We start from the raw sequence: 25,432 nt of genomic DNA on the forward strand, positions 1-25,432 counted from the left end.
GCAATTGAGGTTCTTCCCTAGGTGAGATACTCAGTCTGTTAGTGACTTTGAAATGAACTGTCTTTTTTCAAGTTATGCTTGCAAACTTTAGGATGTTCCTTTTCCTGTAAGACACACAAAGGATAATTGTATAGAGTGCACTATGAATCATGCAATATGTAAAACTAATAGAGAATCAAGCTTTCCCTTCTGCACTGAATTACAGTTGTACAAAATATAACTTGTTTACTGTTTTTCCTTTTAATAAAACACAACAACTTTGGAAATCACATAATAAAACTGTGCTAAAAAGTTATTTCGCTTGCAAGTCAGGCACTTGAAAATTACAAAATGCCAGAATTATGATTGTCAGCGCAACTTTAATTCTATCCATATGTGTGTATGCGTTATGTTTTTTAATTACATGATCACATTTTTTCCACAGGACTCCTGCCTCATTCAGTGCACGGGGGGACATAATGCACAAGGGGACAGAATTAAGTTTGCATGGGCAACCATAAATCAGGCATTCCCTAACTTTTGAATGTTTGATTGCAACCTAAATCCTGTTTTCACCATTATAGTTTTTACATAGTCTGTCAACTATTTCAACAAATGCTTGTGGATGTGCATTTACTACAAACTTTTCAAATAATTATACAACTATCCCAGTGTCTCCCCACATTATTATGCTTCAAACAAAAACCTTTAGTAAGTAACCTAAGTAAATCACACCAACACAATTGCTGAAAATTTAGAAATCACATTCCCCCAACTACGTACTTTTCCTTCTTCTCTACATCCATCCATTACCCACAGCACTCATACCTTCTTCATTACACTCACCAGCAAATATGCAGCCCTTTTCCTGCTCCTCCCACCAGTTCAGCCCCTATTATTAGTAGATCGGGATGGCAGGTATGAGGCAGGAATATTTAGGAGACTTACAGCTAAAGATGCCTCAGCTCTTGTCCAGAGGTGACTTTTCTTCTAACCCACTTTTTGTGGTTCACCATGGTTCCAGTTTGATGGGCTTTGGGTGTTCCAAGCGCAGCTGACCTACAGTTGGGCAGAGTTAAGACGTACCAGGGAAGGGAGGATGTGTGGACATGGAAGTGGAATGGAAAGCATCTCCCTATTGTGCCACTGCCTTCAATAGGTCAGCAGACTTTTTTGGAACTATCATCTAGCTGTCAGCTGGCTTAAGGTAGTTGTGTAAAACAAAATACAGAAACCTTTAGCAAAGGATAAAGCTGAAATGTGTTAGTAGAAAGGCTATCTTGTGTTTGAAGCACTTAAATTTATTCTATGCTGTTGTGTTTGGGGCACATTCCTCTACTTCTCTCTTGTTTTGTAGCTTTGTCAGCCACAATGGAGAAAAGAAAAATGAAAAACAAAAATCAACTAAAAATGGCATCAGGATTGAAAAAAGAAAAGAAAAAAAAATCCAAATGTTCCTACATCAGGAAAAGCAGTAACAATTTTCCACGTGAAATGACATTTTCACATGGAAAATTGTTACTGCTTTTCCTGATGTAGGAATGACATTTTCACGTGGATGTAATTTTTCCCAGTTAGTCTGTGCTTTAATCTTACATTAATGTAAGATGTTGGAAAGGTTGAGACTGAGTTCAATTTATAGGGAAAACTCTTTCTCGCTGTGCGGCATGTAATGCCTCAACCTGTATTTTAAATGCAGCATCATTGTCTAACAGTAAGGTAGCTCTCTGTCCTTGTAAAATGAAAAAAACCCCAAACCAACAACAAAAAAACCAATACTACCACCAGCTTGGGTTTTTTTCTGCACATTTACATACCATCTCTTCAGATATCCCCTGATATGAGTTTCAATCTCCATTTGTGTACTGGTATTTTATATGCAGAATGCTGGCCCTCATCCTCTTTTGCTTAGATAGTTTGGGTTTGATGAAATACTACTTGAGGTCCTTTTTGTGGGGATTAACTTTTGGAATTTCTCTTGCCTGACTAGGAGCTAAGTATGCCATTCTCAGGGGGCCAGGATAGTTTCTCTAAATTCACTATGGAGATGGTACGGCAGTACATGAAGGAAGAGGAAATGCGAGCAGCTCATCAGTCGTCACTGCTCCGACTCCGTGAGAAGGCATTGAAAGAGAAAACCAAGGCTGAGTTAGCCTGGCTGGAACACCAGAAGAAGTAAGAGAACTCCGAATATTTGTATCACTGATGATTTTTGCACTTGTGTTCCTACCTGGGTATTTTTTATGTCTTCTTCATGTTATGTTTTTTAAATTCTGTTAAATGTTCATTGTAAATTACTCATCTGAAACCAATTTATACATGTAAAAATGATGCAATAGATAGGTGCCTTTTACAGTACTGTTTGATAAAGACAACCTTGTCTAGATAGTAAACTACAAGAAATGATGATTGTCTTATGTGCTCTTTTTATTTAAGTATTGATTCCTGAGTTAAGGCTCATAGTGGAGAGGGTGCATGGGGGGGACATGACTTAAATCAACTAATGGTATAGTGTCACTATTGACATTCTCCCTGAAGTCACTCTTTCAACTCAAGGGGAAACAATTTTCTTTCAACTTATTTTTTTCTGTTACAACCAAATACAATGTATCCAAACCTTAAATATGCTGCTTCCTCAGTTACCTTATACTGAGGCTTCTATCACCTTTTATGTACATCTTGATACTGTCTCAACAGAAATAGCAGTATTAAGGTCACTTGATTTCCCCCTTTTCTAATATTCTCCTACCACAAACCAGCAAAGGCCCTGTGTTGCAATAAAGAACCATAACTATTTCCTCCACTCTAGGATTTCATATGTCAGGCAGGGAACTATTAGAAAGTGACCTGAAGCATTTTTCCCCCTCTTTCTCTTTCAAGTGAGTGTGCTATGAACATCTGGCCTGGGCATGTTAGACAATTTCTGGCATCACCCACATTGACTCTCTAACTTTTTATGACTTTGCTACAGGATTCTACCTCAAAAAGAACCAAACAAAAAATTGCAAAACTGATGTTGTTTAGACCCTAAAGAACATAGGCTGTTTCATCAAAGAGAATATTCATGATGGAGTTTTGACATGCAAAATGGTGCTACTCTATTCTGGAGATGGAACATTGCAGATAGAAAAGCATCATCGTATTTGGAAGCAAAAGAAATTACGGCTATTTATTTACTACTTCTCTTTCCCAATCTCCTTACAGACATTTACGAGACAAAGGAGAGGATGACAAGATGCCACCCATCCGAAAGAGACAGCGTGGCCTGCTGTTGAGGCTGCAGCAGGAGAAGGTAAATGATGCTCTGTAGAAAAATCCAGTTGAATCCATTGCATAGTCACTGGACAGCTCTGGCATTGTATAGATTCTTAAGTATTGAACAAGAACCACTGAACCAAGTCTTTGGATACTAAGATTATTGTGGTTCTCATTATTATTATTATTTTATTTTAATAGCATCTAGTATTAACAAGTAGAGCCTTTTACATCAGGACACAGTTATTAGTGGTGGTATAGTAATTGATCCACTCTCCTTGCTCTGAGAACAGCTGAACAAAATTATCAAGATAGCATAATATTGTAATTAATTATGTAACACGAGCATTATGGCAGACTCAGAATGCATTCCAGGTAACTGTTCTGTCACTACAATTCTTTTGCTTCATCTTCCCTACCTTTAAAGGCAGAAATCAAGCGTTTGCAAGAGGCCAATAAGGCAGCTCGGAAGGAGAGACAACTGATACTTAAGCAGCAGGAGGAGATAGAACGAATCCGCCAGACTACTATGAAACTGCAGGAAAAACTGAAGTCTGCAGGGGAAAACAAGCTGGTAAGTTATATTACAGAAGCTGAATCTTGCTAATTTGAGCCAGCCTATGTCATTGGTAATTGACTTCAGTTTTATAGCCATGAAGAGTTATCAGGATGAATATATATATATATTATAAACTTGCTCCTCATAAGTCTTCCCTCATCCCTTGGGTTTATGAGCAATTTTCTCTCTCTAATCTGTTTAATGTATTGTGGAAGGAGAAAACAGCCATATGGCAATGTCTTTCAAAAGATGTTTATTTTTTTTAACTGGATAACAAATTATGCTAATTGTCAAAATTTTCAAAAGTTGTTAAAGGATGCTATCAGTGGAGAGTACTAAAAGAGTTTATGCTGAATTTTAAAAAAGTGTTAGTATAAGCTACCAATGGTCTGTAATAGGAACTAGTGCATCAAGTTTTAAAGTATTGTCAGATTGGTGTTGGGAGATAAATACGGGGTAAGTTAATAAAATAAAAAAGAAACTTGAAAAGGTTAAATAAAAAGAATTATCTGCCGCCTTTTTGGCTCTACAGTTTTCTCAGTTGATGTTTCCTATGGATTTATTCTTTGATTGCTTAAAATTCCATTGTGTTTGAGTTTTAATAACCACAGGATAAACTCTAGATACCCTACGTGGGTCCAGGGATTAACCTGGCTAGAGCAGTGTGGCAATGACTGTTGTTTATAAGGCCAAATTTGTTTCTTAATTTGGGGAAAGGAGGAAAGCGGATCAATGTTTAAAAAGTTCTTTTTCCACTCTTCATGCCAAGCCCATGGTACTTTTCTTAATTTTGGTCCGCTTTTATTGCAGGAAGTTCGTAGTGAAGATGATACAAAGCAGAGCCATGCTTCCAGCCCACTTCCAACTGATGTAGAGACCCGCAGCCCTTCTCCAATCTCCATCTCCAGTAGTGAGACTAGTAGCATCATGCAGAAGCTCAAGAAAATGCGCAGCCGAATGGACGAAAAGTAACTATTTTTATAAAAGCTGATTTGTTTATTTTATAAATCCAGTAGCAGAAAGTAAGTAAATGCCGTGCTTTATTAGCAATAGATGACACTGTCGAGGCTGCTCCCTTTTACTACAGTAGCACTTTAGTTTAAATGACCATGCCATTAATTTATGAGTTGAAATAGAGTTCAGTTCAACAGAGTACAGCTTGGGAAAGTGCCTCCTGCAGTTCAGTTCAAATAGATCTCTAAGACTACTAAGATACAGTGGCTGTGTCCTCTGTTTAGGCATCTCATTTTACCACCTTTCACTTTTTAAAGGGGAAATTTATGTAAAAAGTGCTCAAATATTGCAGTACATGTCTTTACCATGCATTATAACATAAGAAATATGAAGTCTCCTGGCCATGTGGAGAAATTAACTACACTAGTTGACTTCAAACTCTGATGATCTGCAGAATGCTGGCTGATCATATAGTCCTGGCTCTCCTTATTTTTTAACTAAGTTGCATTAAAAATTATGTAAAGATAAATTACTTTACTTTTCACTTAAGCAGTCCATGAGACAATCTCTCTGTTAATGTGTTGTCCATACACAGAGAAAAATTGAGAACATTTGAGCTCAACTAAAATGGTTCACATTTTTACTATTTGGCAGTTATCAGAGTTGTGAAGACATTGGAATTACTTTTGTAAAAATGTAGCTTCTTGCATCCCAGAAGATGAGGTATAAATCTGGAAATTATGATGGAACCTCTTAGCCTCATCCTTTTTTTTTTTAATCAAAGAAATGTTTTGTGAGTCACCCAAGAATTCATCTCTGTAAACAGGTTTTTATTGGGAAAGCAGAATACAGAGTCTAAAACATAGTTTCTCAACCTGTGGTGCGTGTACCCGAGACACAGGCAGGGGGTACGTGGCAAAAAACCCAGTGAAGGGAGGCGAGCAGCAGTCGCCAACTTCTGGGGAAGCCAGGTGGGAGCCCGGCGGCAGCCTCCTGCATCTTGCGAGCTGGGCTCACAGCTGGGTGTCTGCCACCTGCACCCCGGCTCTGAGCTGAGGGGCAGCCTCCCGTGTTCTGACTTGAAGATGAGCAGCAGCTGCCTGTCGCCTGCCCGCATCCCTGGGTTCCAGCTTGTGCAGAAGCCTCCTCTGCCACAGCTCGGAGCAGGTGGCGGTTGCCCACCTCCCGGGCTGGCAGTCAGGTGGCAGCCACCTGCAACTTGCCCAGGTGGCAGCTCCCCTCCCTGGCTCAAAGCCCGGTGCCCAGCGGCTTGCCCAGTCCTGGAGCCCGGCTCTTACCCGCAGGCTTACTTTTCAATTTCACTGCTCTAGCTGAGCAGTGAAATTGACAACTATGACAGCCACAGATTTTACCAGTATAAAAATCGTAAGAGGGGCCCACACAGTGTGAGTTGCCCCAGGCCTGCACCCCCCCAGGGACAGCAATGAGAAGCACTGCTATCCACTCTTGTGGACCACTTGTGCCTGCTCATACCTCACAAGTTCCCACCTGTGTGAGAACACCACATGACCCCGCCATCAGGCCATAGTGATTGGCTGGCGTTGACCTTTGCTCCTATATGGAGGAAGGAGGGGAGAAACAGCAGGGGGTTTTGTGATCTGCTATAGCCATACAGCACTGCAGAACTCAGAACTCTTCTGCTTTACGAGAAATACAGTCGTCCAGCAGTAAAGGGGGAAAAGATTGTATTTCTCAGAGTGGAAAATTGAGTGTTGGGGTACTTATTAAAATTTTCAGAAGTAAGGGGGTACTTGCTACTTAAAAACTTGAGAAACACTGGTCTAAAAGGTTGGGGGTATTTAAGTTCAACTTCCTATTTTATTTAATGAATGGCTTTTACAATATGCTTGCTTAAAGGAGAGATGACCTGAGGGACTAGATTCAGTAAAATGAATTTGGATCCAGAACTTCCTTCAAGGAATTTGGATGGTATAAACTTCACAGTGAAATAACCCTTTTTCCTAAAGATTGGTATTAGCTATGGCTCTACACTCCTGGTGTACAAGGTATTGAAGGAGCAAATTCATTGCTTCTTGATTAGTAAAATTTTTCCTTGAGGCATGCCATTTGTGTAATGCCTGTATAGTGCATATGTCAAAGGATATAAATACTTGGTTGCAGAACCTTTTGTCTTATTTCTTTGGTAATGTATCACATTTTCAAGTCCAAAATGTTTAGGCCACGGGTAATCAGTAGGCAGACTGTGGACCAAATCCCTACTGCCAGACAGTTTTGGACGGACACTGAAATCTTTTTATTTACTTATTATCGTTGTTGGAGTTTTTTATAATTTTTTCTGGGTTCTTGATTATACCCTGACCAAAAAATTTGGACTTTGACAAAAAAATAATTGGCTATCCTGGTTTAGGCCATCAAGGTCTGCAACTTGAAGGGCATGTGAAAGATAACTTGATCAGAGCTCTAGCCAAACTCAAGCTGATTTGACCAGATGACATATTTGTAAAATACCAATATGGAATTCTACTTCATTGAAAATCTGCAGAAGCAATTCAGTGTGGGAGTTTCTTGCCCTGTTTTAAAAGTCCCAGATACATTTAAAAGAAGTTAACTATTAGGATTGCATTTGTCCACTAATCTTGGGTTCTAAAGTTCTACCTTGAGGTTACCATATAAAAAATATGTGGCCCTAACTGCCTTCAGCTCTTTTCTTTTGACCTTTAACCATAGGTCATCACTGTTAATAGTCTTATAATAATTGCTGTAAATAGCTTTAAAACTTGTTACTAGTTAATTGTACTTTAATCCTATTATGAAGTTTTTCTGCTGTTTTTCTCTTTTTGTCTCTAATATCCCAAGATGATGGGTCCAGAGAAAAGGTCAGGAATCAAATGTTACACATCTTCTAATGACAAGATATCTATGACTCATCAGCATATTGGTTACTTGAGATGCCTTGGGGAAGGGCATAAGTCCTCCCATTATTAGATGCTCAGATAGTATGGTAATGAAAGCTCAGATAGCGATGGGGTCCGTATAGTAGGAAAAAACTTGACAGATTGGTCAGTCTGATTGCAAAGTCTTTGCCCACTTGTGTCAGAATCAATATAGGAAGTCTTCTGATCCAGACTCTACTGATTGGTTTTGAGTGCCCTGAGTCCTCAGTTCCGTTCTCTTCTTTAAAAAAAAAAAAAAAAAACAGCATTCAGGACGCTTGAGGCACTGTCTACGAAGTCATAAGGTTCTGTGCTCCTAAGTTAGTCATGCTGAACCAAGACCATCTTTACGCAAGGAGGGTTCAGATTTAAGAATGCCCTAACATTGACAAATCCTTTTAGAAAGGAGATGGCTCCTTGTTTATGGGAGTGTTTTCCAAAAAGAAGGGTTTTTTCTCCTGCTTCTACTTTCTCTTCAAAACAAAGGAGGTCTTTAAGAATTCATCAAGGTTAAGAATCAGGCAGATTGATCAGAAAGAAGGATGAAATTTCCAATGGTGACAGATGCCATAATTCAGAATTGGTTCACAGTTCTTGAATTTTGAAATTGTACTTGCATACCTCGATAACACAATAGCTCTATAGGAAGTGTCACAGCTGACTCATACATTTTTTAATTGAAGCCTTTTTATGCCAATATTTTTTTAGGTAATATTTAATTTTCATCTTGTATTGTACTAGACATCTCTCTTTTTTCTCCAGAAGGGTAATCAAAAAATAATGCTTATCTTTACAAAAAAAGAGAGTTAGTTACTGGCAGATAACTACCTCTATTGCAATCTTGTAAAATTGTTATAAAATGTTCAGTCTTGGCACACAGTATGTTCCATCCTTTAAGATGGTAGGAAAAGATTTAATGATGTTTTAGTTGCCAGTCAAAATAATTGCCTGACTTCAGTAGAATTTCCAAGGCTGGGTAGCAGAACAGCTGCCCTCCTTTATCACTTCTGAGCAGTAAGAAATGGAAATGGTGCCTGTGTGTGGTTTAATATGTATATTTCAATGTTATCTCATTACTTTTTTTGCTATGGGTTGTGTATGTGTTTGGTAGAAGTTCACCTGGGAAGGCGGAGTAGCACTTTCTTTAAATTTAAATTAAGCTTTTATTTTGCCAAATGGATTATTTTTTTTATATAATGAATATTTTGCTACATGGCTCTGAAACTGGGTTTGTTCATAAAAAACAATAATGCAAACTGCAGTGTTCTCAGGAGGATGTAGTAAACAATACTGTTAAATCAAAGCAGTGCAGCAAGACAGTATTAGCAAAATTTTGGGGGGTGGGGAAGGAAAAGCCATCCCTTGAAAAAGAACCAGTATTGAATCAATCTAATTGCATAAGGTGTAGGAAAGAAACTGAATGATAAGAATAAATTACAAGTAAACTGGAGAGGAAAAGGGCTTTAAAAACCTGCTAGACTTCAGACTGGATAGGAATGCTGGTCTTGCTGGACTCTATGGCAAAGGAGAAATCCTTGGATTTTCCTCACTTCTGTGACAGCTTCATTACCTCTCTTTTGCTAAGAAGGGAAGAGAAAAAGAGTTCTGTCTTAATCCTTGTGGTATGCATGTGAACAGGAGCATGCTCTGTCAAAGAGAAATAACATTTTCCCCCCCCTTGTGTCCCTTTGCATATGCAGCTTCAACAATAATCATCTACGCACTATAGGAAATAGAGGAACTAACCTAATCTTCTTTTGCTTTATCTTAACCTGTTTCTTACCTTGCACTATAATAGTGAGCTATCTGTAGCATGGCTTTTTCCTGTGAATAACTTATGGGGGCAACTCACTAGCATTTTGTATTTTAAGTATTATCATCCAAGTGGCTTCAGTAATTTTGTGATATGGATGCAATCTTGTTGCACTTTAGTACTTTTAAGTGAAACAGACAGTGTGTAAACCTGAAAAATGTGAGACCAAGTTAGTGCTTTGCTGAGAACGAAAATGGCAACATTGGCATTCCAGCTAGAAATAGATATGCCAGTGAGCATTTCAGGTGATTTCTGAATCACTTCACTATTTTTGAACCAGGTGGTGCTACTGATTAGGTCAGTGGCATTTACCTTTGGAGAAATGGTCTGATTCAGATTTGAATCTACAAGTGAAAATGTGCTTAGGGGTCTACAACTAGTACCATTGTCCACATCATAAAACAAGCATGCAAATTAGTGCTATTAATATTCTCTGCTGAGGACTGGAATAGCAGGAGATGCTAAAGACCAGCATTGAGGTGTGTGGACAGAACTGCAAATGGAAGCTTGTACACAACCAACAAAATTACTACCAACATGTAGGGGGGGAAATAAACCTAGTTAACAACATGAAAAGCAGCATGCATTTAATTGACAGAATAAACTGTTACATTTTATGCATATAAGTAATAATGTTCTGTTGCCTTTAGAGTGACAACATATACAGTTTTTCTGTTTAAGATGAGGTGATGTAATTCATGTAATGTTAATACGTTTTAAAAATTCTTCGTTAGCTGCTCTCCTTTTCTCGTTCTTTCTGTCTTTTTGATATCTTGGTTTTAAATTCTTCCTCCTTATTTTGTAGACACTGCTCTCCTGTTCACTACTTCTTCTCTGTCTTTACGTCTCACCACTGGGCCTCTCTCAGTGTCTGTTTTCCCAACCTCCATCCCAAATTCCAGCTGTATATCTACAACCAATTGGTCAGGTAACTGCACCTTTCTCGGTGGTAGACTCTTTGATAGAGCATGCTCTGTTCAGTCCTAAACAGCCAGGAGGCTCCTCATCGGGGTAGAATTCCAAAACACTTTCCTCATTGTTTCCAAATTAATCTGCTGTTGCTGAATATAATGTCCTGAGTGATAGGTAAGAACATGAAATGGACTGCAGCGGAGCATTAATTGGAAACTTTGTCTAGCTCTGTGTTTAGTCTGTATACCTCAGCTTTTATTTAGTTATTACATCTGTGTATAGAGAGAGCACCTCATTTAACCTTTTTAACTGCACAAATAAGTTTTCCTTATTCAATGGTTTCTATTAACCTTTCGGAAATTGATGGGTTAAAAATGCAGCATTAGCCCAGGTTAGCCTTTCAAAATAGTGATTGTATAGTGTGAATGCCTTTCTCTCCTCTGCTTTCCATTGCCAAAAAAAACCCAAAACAAAACCCCTCTTGCCCAGTATGTACTAGAGTTCTCATTGGAGTATTTTCTGTAGAGATCCCTACTCTTTAGGATGCATGTGTGCGCCTGGTGTTGCGTATGGAACACTCTAGCATATAGCAAATATTGAGGTTGTATACATATTCTTTTGTGATTCTGACTATTGAATCCCCTAAGTTATAAAAGGAACTGCAGTACCCACCCTCCCTCTCTTTTCTCTTACTACTGTAAATGGAAGGTTGAAACCCTTTTTTCTTGCGGGACCTTTTTTGGCTTTTTCAGCTAGTGTCGTAAATAGTTTGTTTGTGTAGCTGTTAATTTTTATGGTAGGATTATTAGTTTTCCGTCTCATTCTTTGGATCCATGGGTTGATTCAGTGGGCATCTGGTTTGGTTTTGTTTCGTCAGCACCAGCTCTTTTGATTAGATTTATTTCCATTGTCAGGCTTTACAAAGTGGCTGAGTCTGAGAAAAATCTGAGATTTCAGTAGCATGCATTGTGGTGAGGCAAAGATTTTGTATTCAGACAAGTGTATCTAGGTCCTGGATTAGTATCACTCCCCATAGGGCTGTATGCTTTATGCAGATTTCCTCTACTTCCCCTCCCAAAATACTCAGAGTGGGAGTCCCAGCTATGTGTGTTGAAGAAAGTCCTACAGGCTTAATCTGTTTTAGCTGAAATGTATTAAAGAATAGGAGCTCGGAACACTTCAGAATCTAAACATGCCTAGAAGTCTGACTCTGAGAAATCACGGGGATCAAGAAAGCCTAAAAGACAAGAATGCTCACTGGGCTCAGATCCCACCATTTTCTCTCTTGGTGGAAGGAAGAGGAGAAGACACATGATTCCCCTTGGTCCTTTATGGATTCCTGAAGTAAGTTGTGAAGGCTTTGGCTTCAGTGAAGGTCAATGCTAAGATGCAGTTTAAGGTCTGCTCCAGGATTCTCAAATCTATAAGGCATCTATGCAGAATTCTTCTGAAATAACCATAATCGATCCACATGGCCTTGGCCCAGCAGTCTCAATCCCTTCCCCTGAGTGGAGGAGAAAGAAGAAATAGAGAATAATCATTCAAGTAGCTGCTGCTTCCTTTTCTTCAACTGATGAGTCAGTGCATACATACCATCTATGTCTTCATTTGATGACTTTAGGAAGTTTCAGGAGTTACTGATCAGAACGGCAGAGGAATTATATATTTTAATTTTGATAATTCATAGAATATCATCTTGCCACTTGTTTATTATCATTCAGCTCCAGCAGAACATAGTAACTATCCCCTTATTCCTTCTGGGAACATTTGGCTATCACCCATCTCTAGCCTGCAAACAGTTAATCCTGCTGATAATCACCAAATCCCAGCACTCTTCTTGTAGCAGTTAATAAAAAAACATAGCAAAGAAGGGTTAACCCATTATGATCAGAATGTTGGGGAAGTAATTTTATTCCTCTGCTGTGCTTCAGAAGAGAATAAGGATTCATCAAGTGATATTGGAACAGTACAATTTTTTACCTTGGGACAGACTTCTATTAATGGGCTGGCTTCCAAAAAAGATGGGAAAAAAAGCCAGGGTAGTGCCTGAAGGTCAAAAGGAGACAAAGTATGCCTCTCATGTGGCTTATGATTCCATAGACAAAACTACTCATTTGGTAGTCACAGTAGTGACTTACCAATTAATTATATCTAAGGAGTTTTGGCATTCCACAGGATGTCTTTTGAGGGCTCCCCACATATTTAATGGTACGACAGATGATACAATGGAAGAGGGAAGAAAGATGTGAGGTGGTCTTTGAAATCTTTGACTGGATTGATCCTCCTACAGGAAAAAACTGACTTTCTGGTATCTAGGTGCAGCATAGCAATCATCTGAACATTTCCAGAAACCCCCATCTGAAACTATAATTTTGGGAGACAAAACTTTAGTGAGCAGAGATAAAGGAGCTTACCTACAGCTTGGTGATCTAGATCAGTGGTTCCCAACCCTTATTGGTTCATGTATCACCAACTTAAAAAATTGTTGTGAAATGAATGGATGGAATATCAAGCTCACGTACCACCAATGGTACATGAACGATATAGTTTGACAACCTTTGATCTAGGCACATTTTTGGAGGCAGCAGATTTGATATGCATGCAAGAGGCTTAAGATAATAAATGTGGCAGCTTATTTTCCTTTCTGCTTAGGGAACCAACTTCCTTATTTATATTTTAATGGATCATAGAGTTGGAATTACTTCAGGCAAATAGGTGCTTAAAGTTAGTTTTGAAAAGGTTATTCCATCTAATTCCACTCTGTGCTTCTTACCAATCCTTTATTAATTACTAAAATATACTGAGAAGTAACTTTTTTCTCTTAATTAGAAAAAAATAGCAACTGTCACCTCTGTGGCTTACATAAACAGACTAGGGTGAACTGAAGGAGTTGAGCTTCATCCTGTTCCATTGCTCAGAACTTTTTTGCAATCTAGTAAGCAGCTGTCTGTCCAATTTAACTGGTCATTTACGTGATTGCCTTTAAGCCTGGAGACCTTGTACCAGAGGAATGATCTCTGAATCCTATTATGTTCCAATGGATAATATGCTCATTGGGCCATTAACACATCAACCTTTTTTGTAGCAGCCGCAAGGTAACACTTGGTTGAAAGGGGATTGCCCCAGAGACTCTCACAGCATTGGCCAGAGAGTCTGTTTTTATACTTTCCCTTCTGTGCCCTCTCTAAAAGTGATTCAGAAAATAGAGAGCCAGAGACGACAATCTTAGTGGCACCCCATTGTTTGCGGTGGTGTTGTAGCCATATTGGTCCTAGGATATGAGAGAAAAGGTAGGTGTGGTAATATCACAAGGTTGGTGAGGTAATTTATTAGACAACTGCTGTTCATGAAAGGTATAAGCTGTCAAACTGCAGAACTCTGCTTCAGGTCTGGGAATGGAAGCAGAGTGTCTTAGTTAAATACAAGTTAATCAGAAGGAATAAGTGAGTTGGAGGCTGTTTGAAATGAAGTGTGTAATTTGGGGTTAGATTGTTATGCATAAAGGGTTTGAAGCGGGCAATTAAGGATAGCAGGCACTGCAGTGTTATAAATCGTTGTAATGAGCCATAAAACCAGTGTCCCTGTTAAGTGCATCGTTTTTTGTGTCTAGCAGAGTTATGAATTTAAGTTCTCAGGCTTGCCTTTTGAAGGTGTTGTGGAGGTTTCCCTTGAGCTCAAGCATTGAAAAATCAGCTATGGAGTGATGACTTTGTGAAAAGTGTTTGCCCATGGTGATATATTTTTGTCTTTTATCATTTTTTGTGAGATTTCATTGAAGAGTGCGGTGATTGTCTGTCGGTTTTCACCCAATTAGTTGTTAATGGGGCATTTGATGCACTGGAAAAGGTACACCACATGTTGTGATAAGCATGTGTAAGACCAATGAATCTTGAAAGGTGTGTTGTGAAAGATGTTGATCATCAGCAATGGAGATGTCTGAAGGTTTTGCATCTGTTGTTCTGGCAGGGTCTGGTGCCACTTTGAGTTGGTGTGTACTGGTCTGTGGGGTGCATATTTCTAATGGTGAGCTAGACAAGCTTGGGAACAGAAGAGGGGGTTCAGGAAAGATTTCTTTCAGGATATGATCCCTGTCAAATATGAGTTATGATTGTTTGATGATACCTCATATGGGTTTCAGTGTGGGGTGGTAGGTAACAACTCAGGGTGTACAGTCAGTGGGTTTATTTTTCCTGTATTAAAACTGGTTCTCCTGGTGCATTTGGGTGGCCCTTTCCATGATGTGATCTACTTCTCTGGTGGAGTGTCCTTGTATAGTGAAGGCAGTTAAGTGTGTTTAGGTGTGCATTCTGGGCTTTCTCTTCAGAGCAAATTTTGTGATATCTGAGTGCCTGGCTATAAATACCAGATTATTTGATGTGTCTGGGGTGGTTGCTGGATCTCTGGAGGTAAGTGTGGTGATTCCTCATCTTTGAGGATTGTAACTGCTAGCCAGTCTCCCAACAGAAAGGTTCCATACAGACAACATCAAAGGGAGAAAGAAGAGTTACTTACCCGTACCTGTAGTTCTTCAAGTGGATTGTCAGTATGGAGCTATATGCTCTCTTCTTATGGTTGCTTGTGTATTTGGAAAGAACTTGAGATGTTTAGGGTTTCAGTATCTTCTATACCATTGAGGACAATTGGGAGAATATTGGGATCCATGAAAAAGAATGCTCATGATCCCAATGGTCGCTGTTTTCTAGAGGGTTCTGACTTAATGCCAACAGCCTTTTTGTATGCCCAGGAGTGGGGACCACTACAGACAATCTGTTCAAATTGGTTACTGGTGAGTAACCCTTCTATGTATAACTATTTAAAATCCTCAAAACTTGTAGGTGATTAGCTCTTTCCATTTTAGTGATCTGTTTATCATAGGATATCATAAAAGCTGGGCCTCAGAATTATCCTAGGTGACTAGAACTTAATTATGCCTTTGTTGGTGTTCTGCTTAGTGGGCCTAGTTCAAAGTCAAGTTTGAAACCTCTTTTGAAGGGGACAAGTGTTAAAAAATCCAAATGATGGGCCTCTTGGTACATTAAGAATTTGCTATCATGATTTTTACATTAAAGACTTGCCCACTTCTTATAGAAAGGAAATGTGCAGAAAGATGTGAATTGGAAGATATCTGTTATCTGTCCAACTGCTTCTGATTTTTTTCTCTGCTGTTCTACATAATTTGTCAACGAACAGCAATAAGTCCTACAGAGTATTAACAAAAAGTTACTTGCCTCCTTTTATTATGTAGTTTTTTCAGTTGTTTATTGGAGATCTATGGAATGTCACATAACATCAATAACATTGATATTGTCCTAGAAAATGACTTTTATTTGTACAAGTTTATACATTGTGATGATAGAACACCTGGCCATTGGGGCTTTTGGCAGTGTTAGACTGTTTTCCCCTTGTCTTCTGGTATATTTATCAGGTTCCTGACTAAGCGAGAACAGAAGCTGATGCAGCGGCGACAACATGCTGAAGAACTGCTGGAGTGGAAGCGCCGTCTAGATGCAGAGGAAGCAGAGATACGTCGGATGGAGAAACAAGCCTTAGCTGCTTGGGACAAAGAGAGACTCAAAACAAAAACAGCCAAGAAGGAACTGGGGAACCAGCGGGCTGAACCCAAAGGTAATACCATGGACTGCTCAGAGTGACCCAGTGTAAATAATGACTAGGGCAAAACATAGCATATCATAAACTAGCCACTGGTAAGCTCATATTTTTGTATTGCTGTATAGTGGTGGTGGTTCCTCTCTGGACACAGAATTGTGTTCTATCCTCAGCTCTTTATTATCTTCTACCTCTTGATTATTTTATCGTTATTTTTAACATTAGCTACCACTTTTATGCTGATATTCAACTATATACCTTTAATGACTTTGTTCACCCTCACTTCTTGCCTTGACCAAATAAATGTGTTGCTTTGTTTCAACTTCCCAGAACTAAATACCTCTGAGTGAATTGCTCCTCTTATACAAAAGGAGTTTCCTCAAGCACCACTCCATCTCCTCCTCAATTCAGTTATTTGCCTCCAGTGTCCTCATCTTGGTAACATCTTTGACTCTGTACCCTTCTTTTTGTCTTCTACATGTTATATCCTGAAATATACATGAGAACTCCTCTGCAACTTTATCCATTTGTCTCAATGCCTCTGTTTGTCTCAGTTGTTCTAATCCATACCTTTATCTTTTTGCCTTGACTGTTGCATCTCTATTGCCTCCAGATATCAGCTCTCCAAACTTCAGCATTTGCACAATGCCATTGTCCACTGCCTGTCATCTCATGTGTACAGAGAAGCATGACCACCTCATCCCTGTTTCAGAATCCAGTTTAAATTTTATTTTTTTCTTTTAAAACCATAAATACCATTGTCTTTCATCTAGCCTGCCTCACGGACATTCCCTCTTAAATCTCCTTTCCACTTCAGTGCTATTCTCTTCTATCTTCCTACCAACAGTCTTACTACCATTGGTGTTAGACAGGTTCCTGCCATCAGAAGCAGTCCTCACAATCTGCATTTCAGATCAGTGAAAAGCTTTTTTTCTTCTGTCTTTGGCTTTATTTTCTCTTGATGTATAATTAACTTTGCAACTATACATGACTTAAGCTTGTTTGAAAGGTTCTTCTGTATGCAATATAACCATTGTTTCAATGCAGCTCCCAAAATGAGTCTTGTTCAGCCTTCCTGTGTCAGTTTATAACTTCAGTATGGGGTCGAGGACAGACAGTTCAAGTGAAAAATATACTGGTATCTTCAAGGATTGTCCCTGAGGATCTCAATTTTCCTTTCTCCCCTCAGCAAAATAAAGCATATCTTTAAGGCATCTCTTAGGCTGTTCACAGTTATGGTCAGTTTCACTCATCTCTTTGCAAATTGTTCCTTGAACTTCATGCAACTGCATGACAATTACAAAGAAGAATAGTGAAATACAAAATTGTAGTGAACAAAAGCCCCAATGTGTTGAATGTAAAAAGTAAATATATTTGTAGTCTCTACACTAATTTTATCTACTACCAGGGTTGGAGCACAGTCAGCCTGAGGAATGGAGTGAAGTGACTCCTTTCCCCAACATCTGCCCCCATATTGAATAATTTTCCAAGGCTTTTTTCAATAGTACTGTATATCCTATAAAAGTTGGAAAACAGGTATGTTTATAACTAAGTTCTGCTTTCAGGATTTGGTCTGTCACCTGGCAAGAATTGATTAAATCATAACATCTAAAATAGTGCAGGAAACATTTTCCTATTGCTTCCCCTGTTTCAGGTTTGTCCACAACTGTTGCAGGGAGAGCATAGAATTAAAATTTTCTCAATCACAGCTGACTGTGCAATATTGTTGAGGGGTGAGGAATTATTTCCATAGGCAGATTCCATGCTCCAGCATTGATCTCTGGCATTTAACTTCACCACCTCAGTGACTGCTGAGGATGTCATTGAATAGGGGAGTCTGTCTTTGGGGGATATTGGAAGATGTTCATTAAAGACCAGAGATTGGAAAATGTTAATTTAGAATATGCTGAAATCCCGTTGTTTTAGGCATTCAGCAGCCACTATTGATATTTGGAATTTTGTTTTATTGAAACTCCTTAATTAAGTATGTCCTTGTTAAACAATTCAGTACCACATAAAGTGAAATAATACTATAATCAGACCTGAAGAAGAGCTCAATAAGCTTGGAAGCTTGTCTTTCATCAAGAGAAGTGGGTCCAATAAAATATATTACGTCACCCACCTTGTTTCTTTACTATACAATCTGGAATTTAAACACAACTTGTGACTGATGCACTTGTAGTTGATATTTTGTTTGATCAAATGTAGTAATCAAAACTACCTTTAGGTGCATGTAAGTAGTGCAAGTTCTTGCTTGGCTGACTATATACTATGCGCTCTCTTTTCCCTCCACTATCTCATTTCAGAAACAGCCAGTGAAGAGGAGTCTCCTGTGCCTTCCTATTCTCATCTAAATAGTGAAAGCTCTGTCCCAGAAGAATTAGGCAGTCCAGCTGCTGAACCTGTCCCATCAGAGGCTGTGGGCCAAGGGCAGTCAGTAAGCCCAGATCATAGTACACTTAATGAAGAAATGGTTTACTCACAGGAACTAGAGTCTGCTAAGTCACCTGGCAAGCATGTGAGTGAACTTTATCCTTTACACTTATATGTTCTAGTACTAGTAAAGAAGAGAAATAGAAAATAAACTTTCTAGTAGCCATTTAAAGCTTTCTACACAGAGATTAAACTGTTTTTGTGGCTGTAATACTATATCCGAGGATGTCAATAAATATTGCAGTCATACTTTCTTTAAAATCTTTACAAAAAATTGTTTAGGAATGGGGATCAATTAAGCATTTTAAACTTGTGTGCAGACTTGCAACAAATTTTGAATGTGCCAGTAGGGTACGCAGTATAATCAATGGAATGCTAGCCCAGCATACCAGTGTGACTTGAATGGAAGATAGTTTGTCACCTTTGTGTCAGGCATGGAAAGCTAATACTATGCTCTTGATTTGAGTAATGCATTCTGAAGTTTTTGGGGGTGTACAGTAGCATCAGGAACATAGCTATGTCTCACATATAGTCTTGCAGGTTACAACATAATGCCAGCTTGCTAGATAATTCTGGCTTTCTATTTTGTTCCAAGTATTGTATCTGCTTGGCTTTGTAAGTTGCATCATGGTAACTCTTGCTCTCTGCACTTTATACCTCAATGTAGCTGTGAGGCTAAAGATGCTGTGTCAGCCACTGTCTGTGGAGACACTGCCCATCTGGACTTATGAGTTTTGCAAACACTTTTTCCTCTGGGAAAGTCCATTTAAAATGTGTAACTGAAGAAATAGTTCAGTATAGCATCTAATGTGCCAGAGGTGGTATTCTGTCTGGGTTAAAGGCCTGTGGCAAGCATTCTGTTAGTGCTGACAGCAGCTATCTGAAAGAGAATCTGCTCTTGAGAGAAGTTTTGACTGGCTAGAAATGAGCCTGTGGTTATGGTGGTTGATTTAGGGTAATATCTTGAACTTCCTCATATTGAGAAAACAACCTTTTAGTTTAGCAGTTTTTACAAAAGAGTGGTTGCATCAACAAATACATTAAACACATTCTAATTAAAAGCATACAAGTTTTCTTGTATAGCAATAAACTATTCCATGTAAGGTAGAATTACTGAGAGCCAGGCTCAAGGTAAATATCAGCTTTTGCTACTTTATGTAATTTTGTTCTTATGCATAATACGCTGAGAAAGAAAAAGCTTTTGTTAAAGTATCTGGATAGGTGGTTAGCTATTTACTATTGCTAAAGATTTATGACTAGAGAATACCTTCCTTCCATGTAATTAACTCCTGTTGACAGTGATCTCATACTTTTAAATTGAGCTTCACAAGTAGTTACTTATTTTTTCTTCCGTCTTTGAATAGTCTCCTTCCAAAAGCAGTACGTCTGTGTCAAAGCAGGATTCCATCAAAGGAAGCCACAGAACTGGAGGGCAGCTGCGTTTACCTGTGAAATCCCATCAAGTATCCCTCAGTTGGTCTGATGAGTCTTTATCCATGACACAGTCAGGTAAAATAGAAGATATCAAAAATATATTGTCTTGTGTTTAAATTGATTTCTCGCCATAATCTGTGCAGCTCAGTAAGCTAACTCATAAATCTAATTAAGTGAACTGAAAGTATTTGGGTTTGCCATGACTTCAGGATTCTGTAAGAGGATTTTTATGTTAAAGTTGATCACTTTATCTTAAAGCAATAAACAAAGCTTCCTAAATTGTGATGTCATTAATTGTTCTAGAAGCAATGCAGAGCCTGAAAATCTGGTCTCAGAAGTTGGAGGAGCTGATCTTTCAGATCCTTGTTTTAAAGTATATTGTGTTTAAATTCATATACAAACGTACAGATATGAATGAGGTCTTAAACGTTGTTTTTTTCATCACTTCACTTTTAACAAAGCAGATGTTACTGACTTGGGGAACCCCTGTTCAGAGTCCTTTGACTTTATTCATACCCAGAGACATTCTGCAGTTTATGAGTATTGGAATGCAACATTCATAGTATGAAAGTTTGCACTGGGGTTGTCTGTGGGCTGGTCTACACTACAGAGTTTTGCCACTCCCGGCAAGGAACTAGGAGTCGGGGAGGAGCAGCCCGCCAGGAGCCCATGGGACAGTCGGGCTCCAGCCAGTGAGCTGTCAGCAGAACTGAGATACCGATCTCTCAGCTTCCCACACTGCCCCTCTTAGGTTGGTGGAAGTGCTCTTGGTGAGGACGCACACCACTGACCCAAGGAGGGTTGTGTGGACATCAGCCACCACAGTAATTAATGCAGTGGCTTTAAGTTGGTGTGTGTGTGTGTGTGTGTGTGTGTGTGTGTAACTTACTTTTGTAGTGTAGATGAGGCCTGTCTGTGCTTTATCTGCTCTGTAGTTCTTCGTCCTCTGACTAGCTCTACATTGCACTCTTCACCAATAATGAATTGTTTTTAGAAAAGGGGAAAACTGAGGCAAAATCCCTCTGACAGCAATTGACTTGCATTAAATTTAATTCTGAATTTAGCATATTTGTGTGCTCTATATACACTCTTGTTCAGACAGCAGAAAGTGTAAGCCACCACCAATGGTAAATAAGTTAACACTTGGCATAGTATATTATAGCTGGGGCTGGTAATATCAACCTATTAAGGTTGCCTGACACTTTCCATTATAAGACTGTGTGTTCAGTTGCTTGCAGCTTTGACAAACTTTAACCATTTGTGGTGTAATTTTCTATGCTGGATGTCTGCCTCAGATTGAATTTTCTTAGATAATGTTAGCCAAAATGGTTCAGATGTTTCTAAAAACAAGACTAGGGAAAAATACATTGTTTTTTGCCCATGGAGAAAAATTCTGGCGAACTTCTTTGTGAAGCCCTAATGTCTCCGTACTTTGGAGCAAGAACTTTAAATTTGACAGAGGGGTTGACTTTGTGTTAGGGATATACTTCTTTGCCTTCCCACTGGAAATTTACCCAAATTTGGCCAAGTTTTAGAAGTCTCTGAAAAATCAGTTTGCACATGCTCAATAGAGACTTCCTAGAGTTTAGCAGCTAAGATCTCCAAAATTTTTGAGCAAGAGAACTGGGAGTGGCTGAGTGAAATGACTGCTATAAGGAGGTTGGAGAGAGACGCTGAGATAGGCCAAGAAGCCCAGGGAGAAAGACTGGGATTGGAAACTAATGGGTTTGCAGAGGAAGGATGGGAGAGGAAGAGAGACAGATCAGGTGAGGGGACTGGGAATAGTAATACAAGGAAACTGGGAGTAAGGAGCTTTTGGGGGAAGACTTGGACAAGAAGTCTGGAGGACTGGGATGGAGAGTCCAGACTAAGATTGGCTGGGCAAGGACATTGGGACTGAGAGGAGAAGCCTGAGGGTTGAAGATTGTGACTGGATAGATCAAGAGAATGGGACTGGGACCAGGTACTGGGGTGGAAAAGATATGGTAGTGAGACAAGTTTGAAGGGAACAAGACAGAAGAATCTGTGCCCACTAGACATGCTCCCCTCCAGAGCTTGGATTGGAACCCAAAATCCCTAAATTTCACCTTTCCTCTGCTGTCAGCAGTATCTATGGAACCCACTGGCAGAGTGTCTCTCATCCCTCTCTAGTGCTGGTCCATATACAGGATAACAACCTACAGCTTATCAGTTACTCTATTGCTCATGTGGAAGAAGTTTCTGTGCTGTATCTAAAGGTTCCAGCCCTGCTGATGACCTATGTGAATGACAGTATGATGCCACATGATGGAATTTGCTGTTTTTTCAGCTTGCCTTTTAAAAATCTAGGAGATTACACACAAAAAAGCTACATAAAAGAAACAATAAAGTTGCAAAGTGAAGTAATCAGAAGCTAGGAAAAGCCAGAATTAATGTTGCCTGTGCACCATTAATTTGTCCTCCTCATGTGTATGCATTATGATAGTCTTTAATTACATGATCATGTACTAATTTTTTCAGATGATCCCTGCCTTCACACTGCATGGATGGATGGTGCTTATGTAATGAGCAGCTATTCAATATTTTATTTTATTTTCATTGTGCAATGTATGGTCTCAAGGCTCATTTGCTGTACACTATTCAAATCCTGTTCTGAAAACAGAATTATTAATTCATTCATCGACTTTCCTGTGGCTATCATCATATAGTATCAGAATGCTTCACAAACATTGTCACTGTCATTTTTACAACTTCCCTGTGTGAGGAGTTAGTATTATCCCCATTTTACAGATGGAGAAGTGAGTCATAGGCACAGACAGACAGACAGGTCAAAGGTGTCCACTAATTTTGGACAGTTTGAGGCACCTAGGATCTGATTTTCAGAGTGTGTTTCATTACATAACACTTTATATGCTCAAAGCACTGCTCCCATTGATTTCAGTTGCAACTGTAAGCGCTCAACACTTCTGCAAATCAAACTCCAGGGTCTCACCTTAGGTACCCAGAAAATGAAGAGCAACATTAGTGACCACTTGTGAGAGGTTTGGTCATTGACATCAGACAGGAAATCTGTGGGAGAGGCAGGGATAGAATTCAATTCTCTGGAGCAGCATTCAATTGCCTTTAACCATGGAGGACCATCCTTTCTCTTTTTGCAGTCCCCTGCCTCATTCACTACAGACCTTCCAACTTCTGCAACAAATGAAGCAGAACTCTGATTCATTCCCATAGCAGGCCTGTCCTCTACACTGAACGAGGTGGGGGTAACATGGAAAAATAGTATGTAATCATGTAAATTAAATATGTATCATAAAGAATAAGCAAAAAGGAGTTGCATAGGCAACCTTAATTCTGGCATTTCCTAGCTTTTCAGTGCTTTGACTTTGCAACCTTAATAATGTTCTCATAACAGCTTTTGTGTGCACTAGAAAATAAGAAGACATGTCAGGACTAGTGTTCTCCATTTTGATATAAAAATGAATACATAAAATAAACACCATTCACACTGATTAATTTTTAATAGCGTGCCACCTTCAGGGCACTGCAACTAATTAAAACATGCAATAACTTGATGAAATTCTGTTGAAGTTGAAACAGAGAAAACCAAATAAGGATATTAGTAGGAATAGATTAAAAATAATAAATATGGGGGGCCAACAGTGATTATAAGCTCTTTTGAAATAAATAGCCTTTAAAGTATTTGTCATTTTAAAATATGACGAAGAGACTAAGACAGATGTGAGCTAGGGGGTGGAAGGGATTTGAGGATGTATCAGTTGCAAAGATACTATCACATCCCAAACTGATGTATGGTAGTTGGTCTGTTATAATGAGAATGATGTCAGTTTAGATACATGATTTAACATGATCTTAAATATGAAAGTATATGGAGGCTTTTCTCGTATGACACTTTTTACCAAAGAGAAGAGAGGTATAGTTGGTTACCAGTGACCTGTAAGGTCTCTTCATCAGAGAACATAAATATCAAGAAAAGATAAAACTATCATATTTTAAATGCATAGTTTTTGGCTTTAGTCAGCCATTTTGTGGCAGAATGGAAGGTTTTGGTCCTAGAATCATTCAAATCCTTATCTACACTACATTCTAGTGTGGGTCTGCATTGTTGCCCTTTTCCCCCCACCATATGTAAAATCATTTTGATTAATTAAAAGGACATTGACTAGTTAAAAATAGATATTGCAGATGTATTTACCTGTATTACTGATGCCTGACATAAGTAAAGAATTTTTTTAAATTAATTTACTTCTCAAAATTTATGCTGTTTGTTTCCACTTTTGTTTTTGGTCAGCCATGAAAATAAAATAGTCGGTTTCCCTTTTGTGTTTAATCAGTTTCTGCTTGTGGTTCGTATGTGCTATCAATGCTTGCCACCACTTTAGAGGAATGTTATTCCTTTAAAAAAATTAAAATTTTTCAAATGTCATGGCAATAGATTCATTTGTTAGGCTTTGTACAAACTTGCTTTATACAAAACCTGAATTTGGGCCTTAGTTAACATGACATTACTTTCACTTCAGCTGGAGGAATTAATTATGATCAAGACACTTGCCATAAAATAAGTAAGTGCACTACCTTGGACTGTAAGGAGAGATTGCATTCTTCCTGTCAAACACACACATCTATGTTGTGCACTGCTTGTTTAAGAACTCTTTCATAAATATTTAACTACAAAACTTTACTGAAAAAGGAATGCATCCAACTGCTGGTCACATTTGCTAGCTGTTGGCAGTGAAATACCTTCCTGCTGCTGTCTTTTGGTGAAATGAGTCACTGGTTATCAAACTAAAGTGTAAACTGCTATTGGGCCATGAAGAACTAGCTGGTCACATGGTGCTGCTGACTGTCCTTAATTTCAGCTGGTTTTATAGTCATCTGTGCTCTACATTGTATTAAGTGGTCTGGATGCCTGTAAAAGTGGCTAGAAGCTGCCTCCAGGGCCGTATTATCCATTAGGCACAGTGCCTAGGGCCTATGAAACTTTCAGGGCCTATGAAAAAAATTTGTATATATAATTTTTTATTTTTATTTTAAAAACTATTTATTAATAGCTTAAAATCAAATTAGTTATTTCGGTCGGGGGGCCTACGAAGGCAAGTGTGCCTAGGGCCTACGAAGGTCTTAAAACGGCCCTGGCTGCCTCCACTAGGGGCTGCTGCGACATAAAAGGAGAGGAGACAGCTTCAACCTCAGGGGTGCTCCTTTCAGCCACCAGGGAGAACTGCCAATGGGACTGTAAAGTAGACTGAAAACTCTTAATTAATATTAGTAATATTTATTATTTATATTTTGGTAGTGCCAGTCATGGATTAGGACCCCACTGTGCTAGGTGCTGTACAGACACAGAACAGAGACTCCTGCTTCAAAGACCCAGCAGGCAAAGGGTTTGTCTATACTTACAGCGCTGCATCAACTGCACCGGTGGAGCTGCGCTGCTGTAGCGCTTAGAGAAGACGCTACCTATGCTCCCGTTGACATAGTATTGTCTACACCAATAGTTAGATCGGGATAACTGCCTTGCTCAGGGGTGTGGAATATCCACATGTAGTTATATTGACACAAGTAGGTAGTGTA

The 25,432-nt window shown here is 39.0% G+C and overlaps 1 protein-coding gene across 5 annotated transcripts in view; it reads left to right on the forward strand.

Moving 5' to 3' along the window:
* CEP350 (centrosomal protein 350) overlaps positions 1-25,432 on the forward strand; it is a 123,937-nt gene that overhangs the window by 69,220 nt on the left and 29,285 nt on the right. For 4 of the 5 annotated variants that reach the window (XM_067535212.1, XM_067535214.1, XM_067535213.1 and 1 more), the window contains 8 exons: positions 1,970-2,154; positions 3,184-3,271; positions 3,662-3,808; positions 4,604-4,761; positions 10,281-10,403; positions 15,813-16,012; positions 18,301-18,512; positions 19,792-19,936. In XM_067535212.1, the coding sequence (XP_067391313.1) occupies positions 1,970-2,154; positions 3,184-3,271; positions 3,662-3,808; positions 4,604-4,761; positions 10,281-10,403; positions 15,813-16,012; positions 18,301-18,512; positions 19,792-19,936 (1,258 nt within the window). The remainder of the gene's footprint in view (positions 1-1,969; positions 2,155-3,183; positions 3,272-3,661; positions 3,809-4,603; positions 4,762-10,280; positions 10,404-15,812; positions 16,013-18,300; positions 18,513-19,791; positions 19,937-25,432) is intronic. The other variant, XM_067535215.1, reaches the window with a different exon arrangement.

The sequence above is a fragment of the Emydura macquarii genome, unplaced genomic scaffold (genome assembly GCF_026122565.2).
Source record: "Emydura macquarii macquarii isolate MOO-44397 ecotype Brisbane River unplaced genomic scaffold, CSIRO-AGI_Emac_v2 contig_3477, whole genome shotgun sequence".
In the NCBI taxonomy this organism is placed as follows: domain Eukaryota; kingdom Metazoa; phylum Chordata; order Testudines; family Chelidae; genus Emydura; species Emydura macquarii.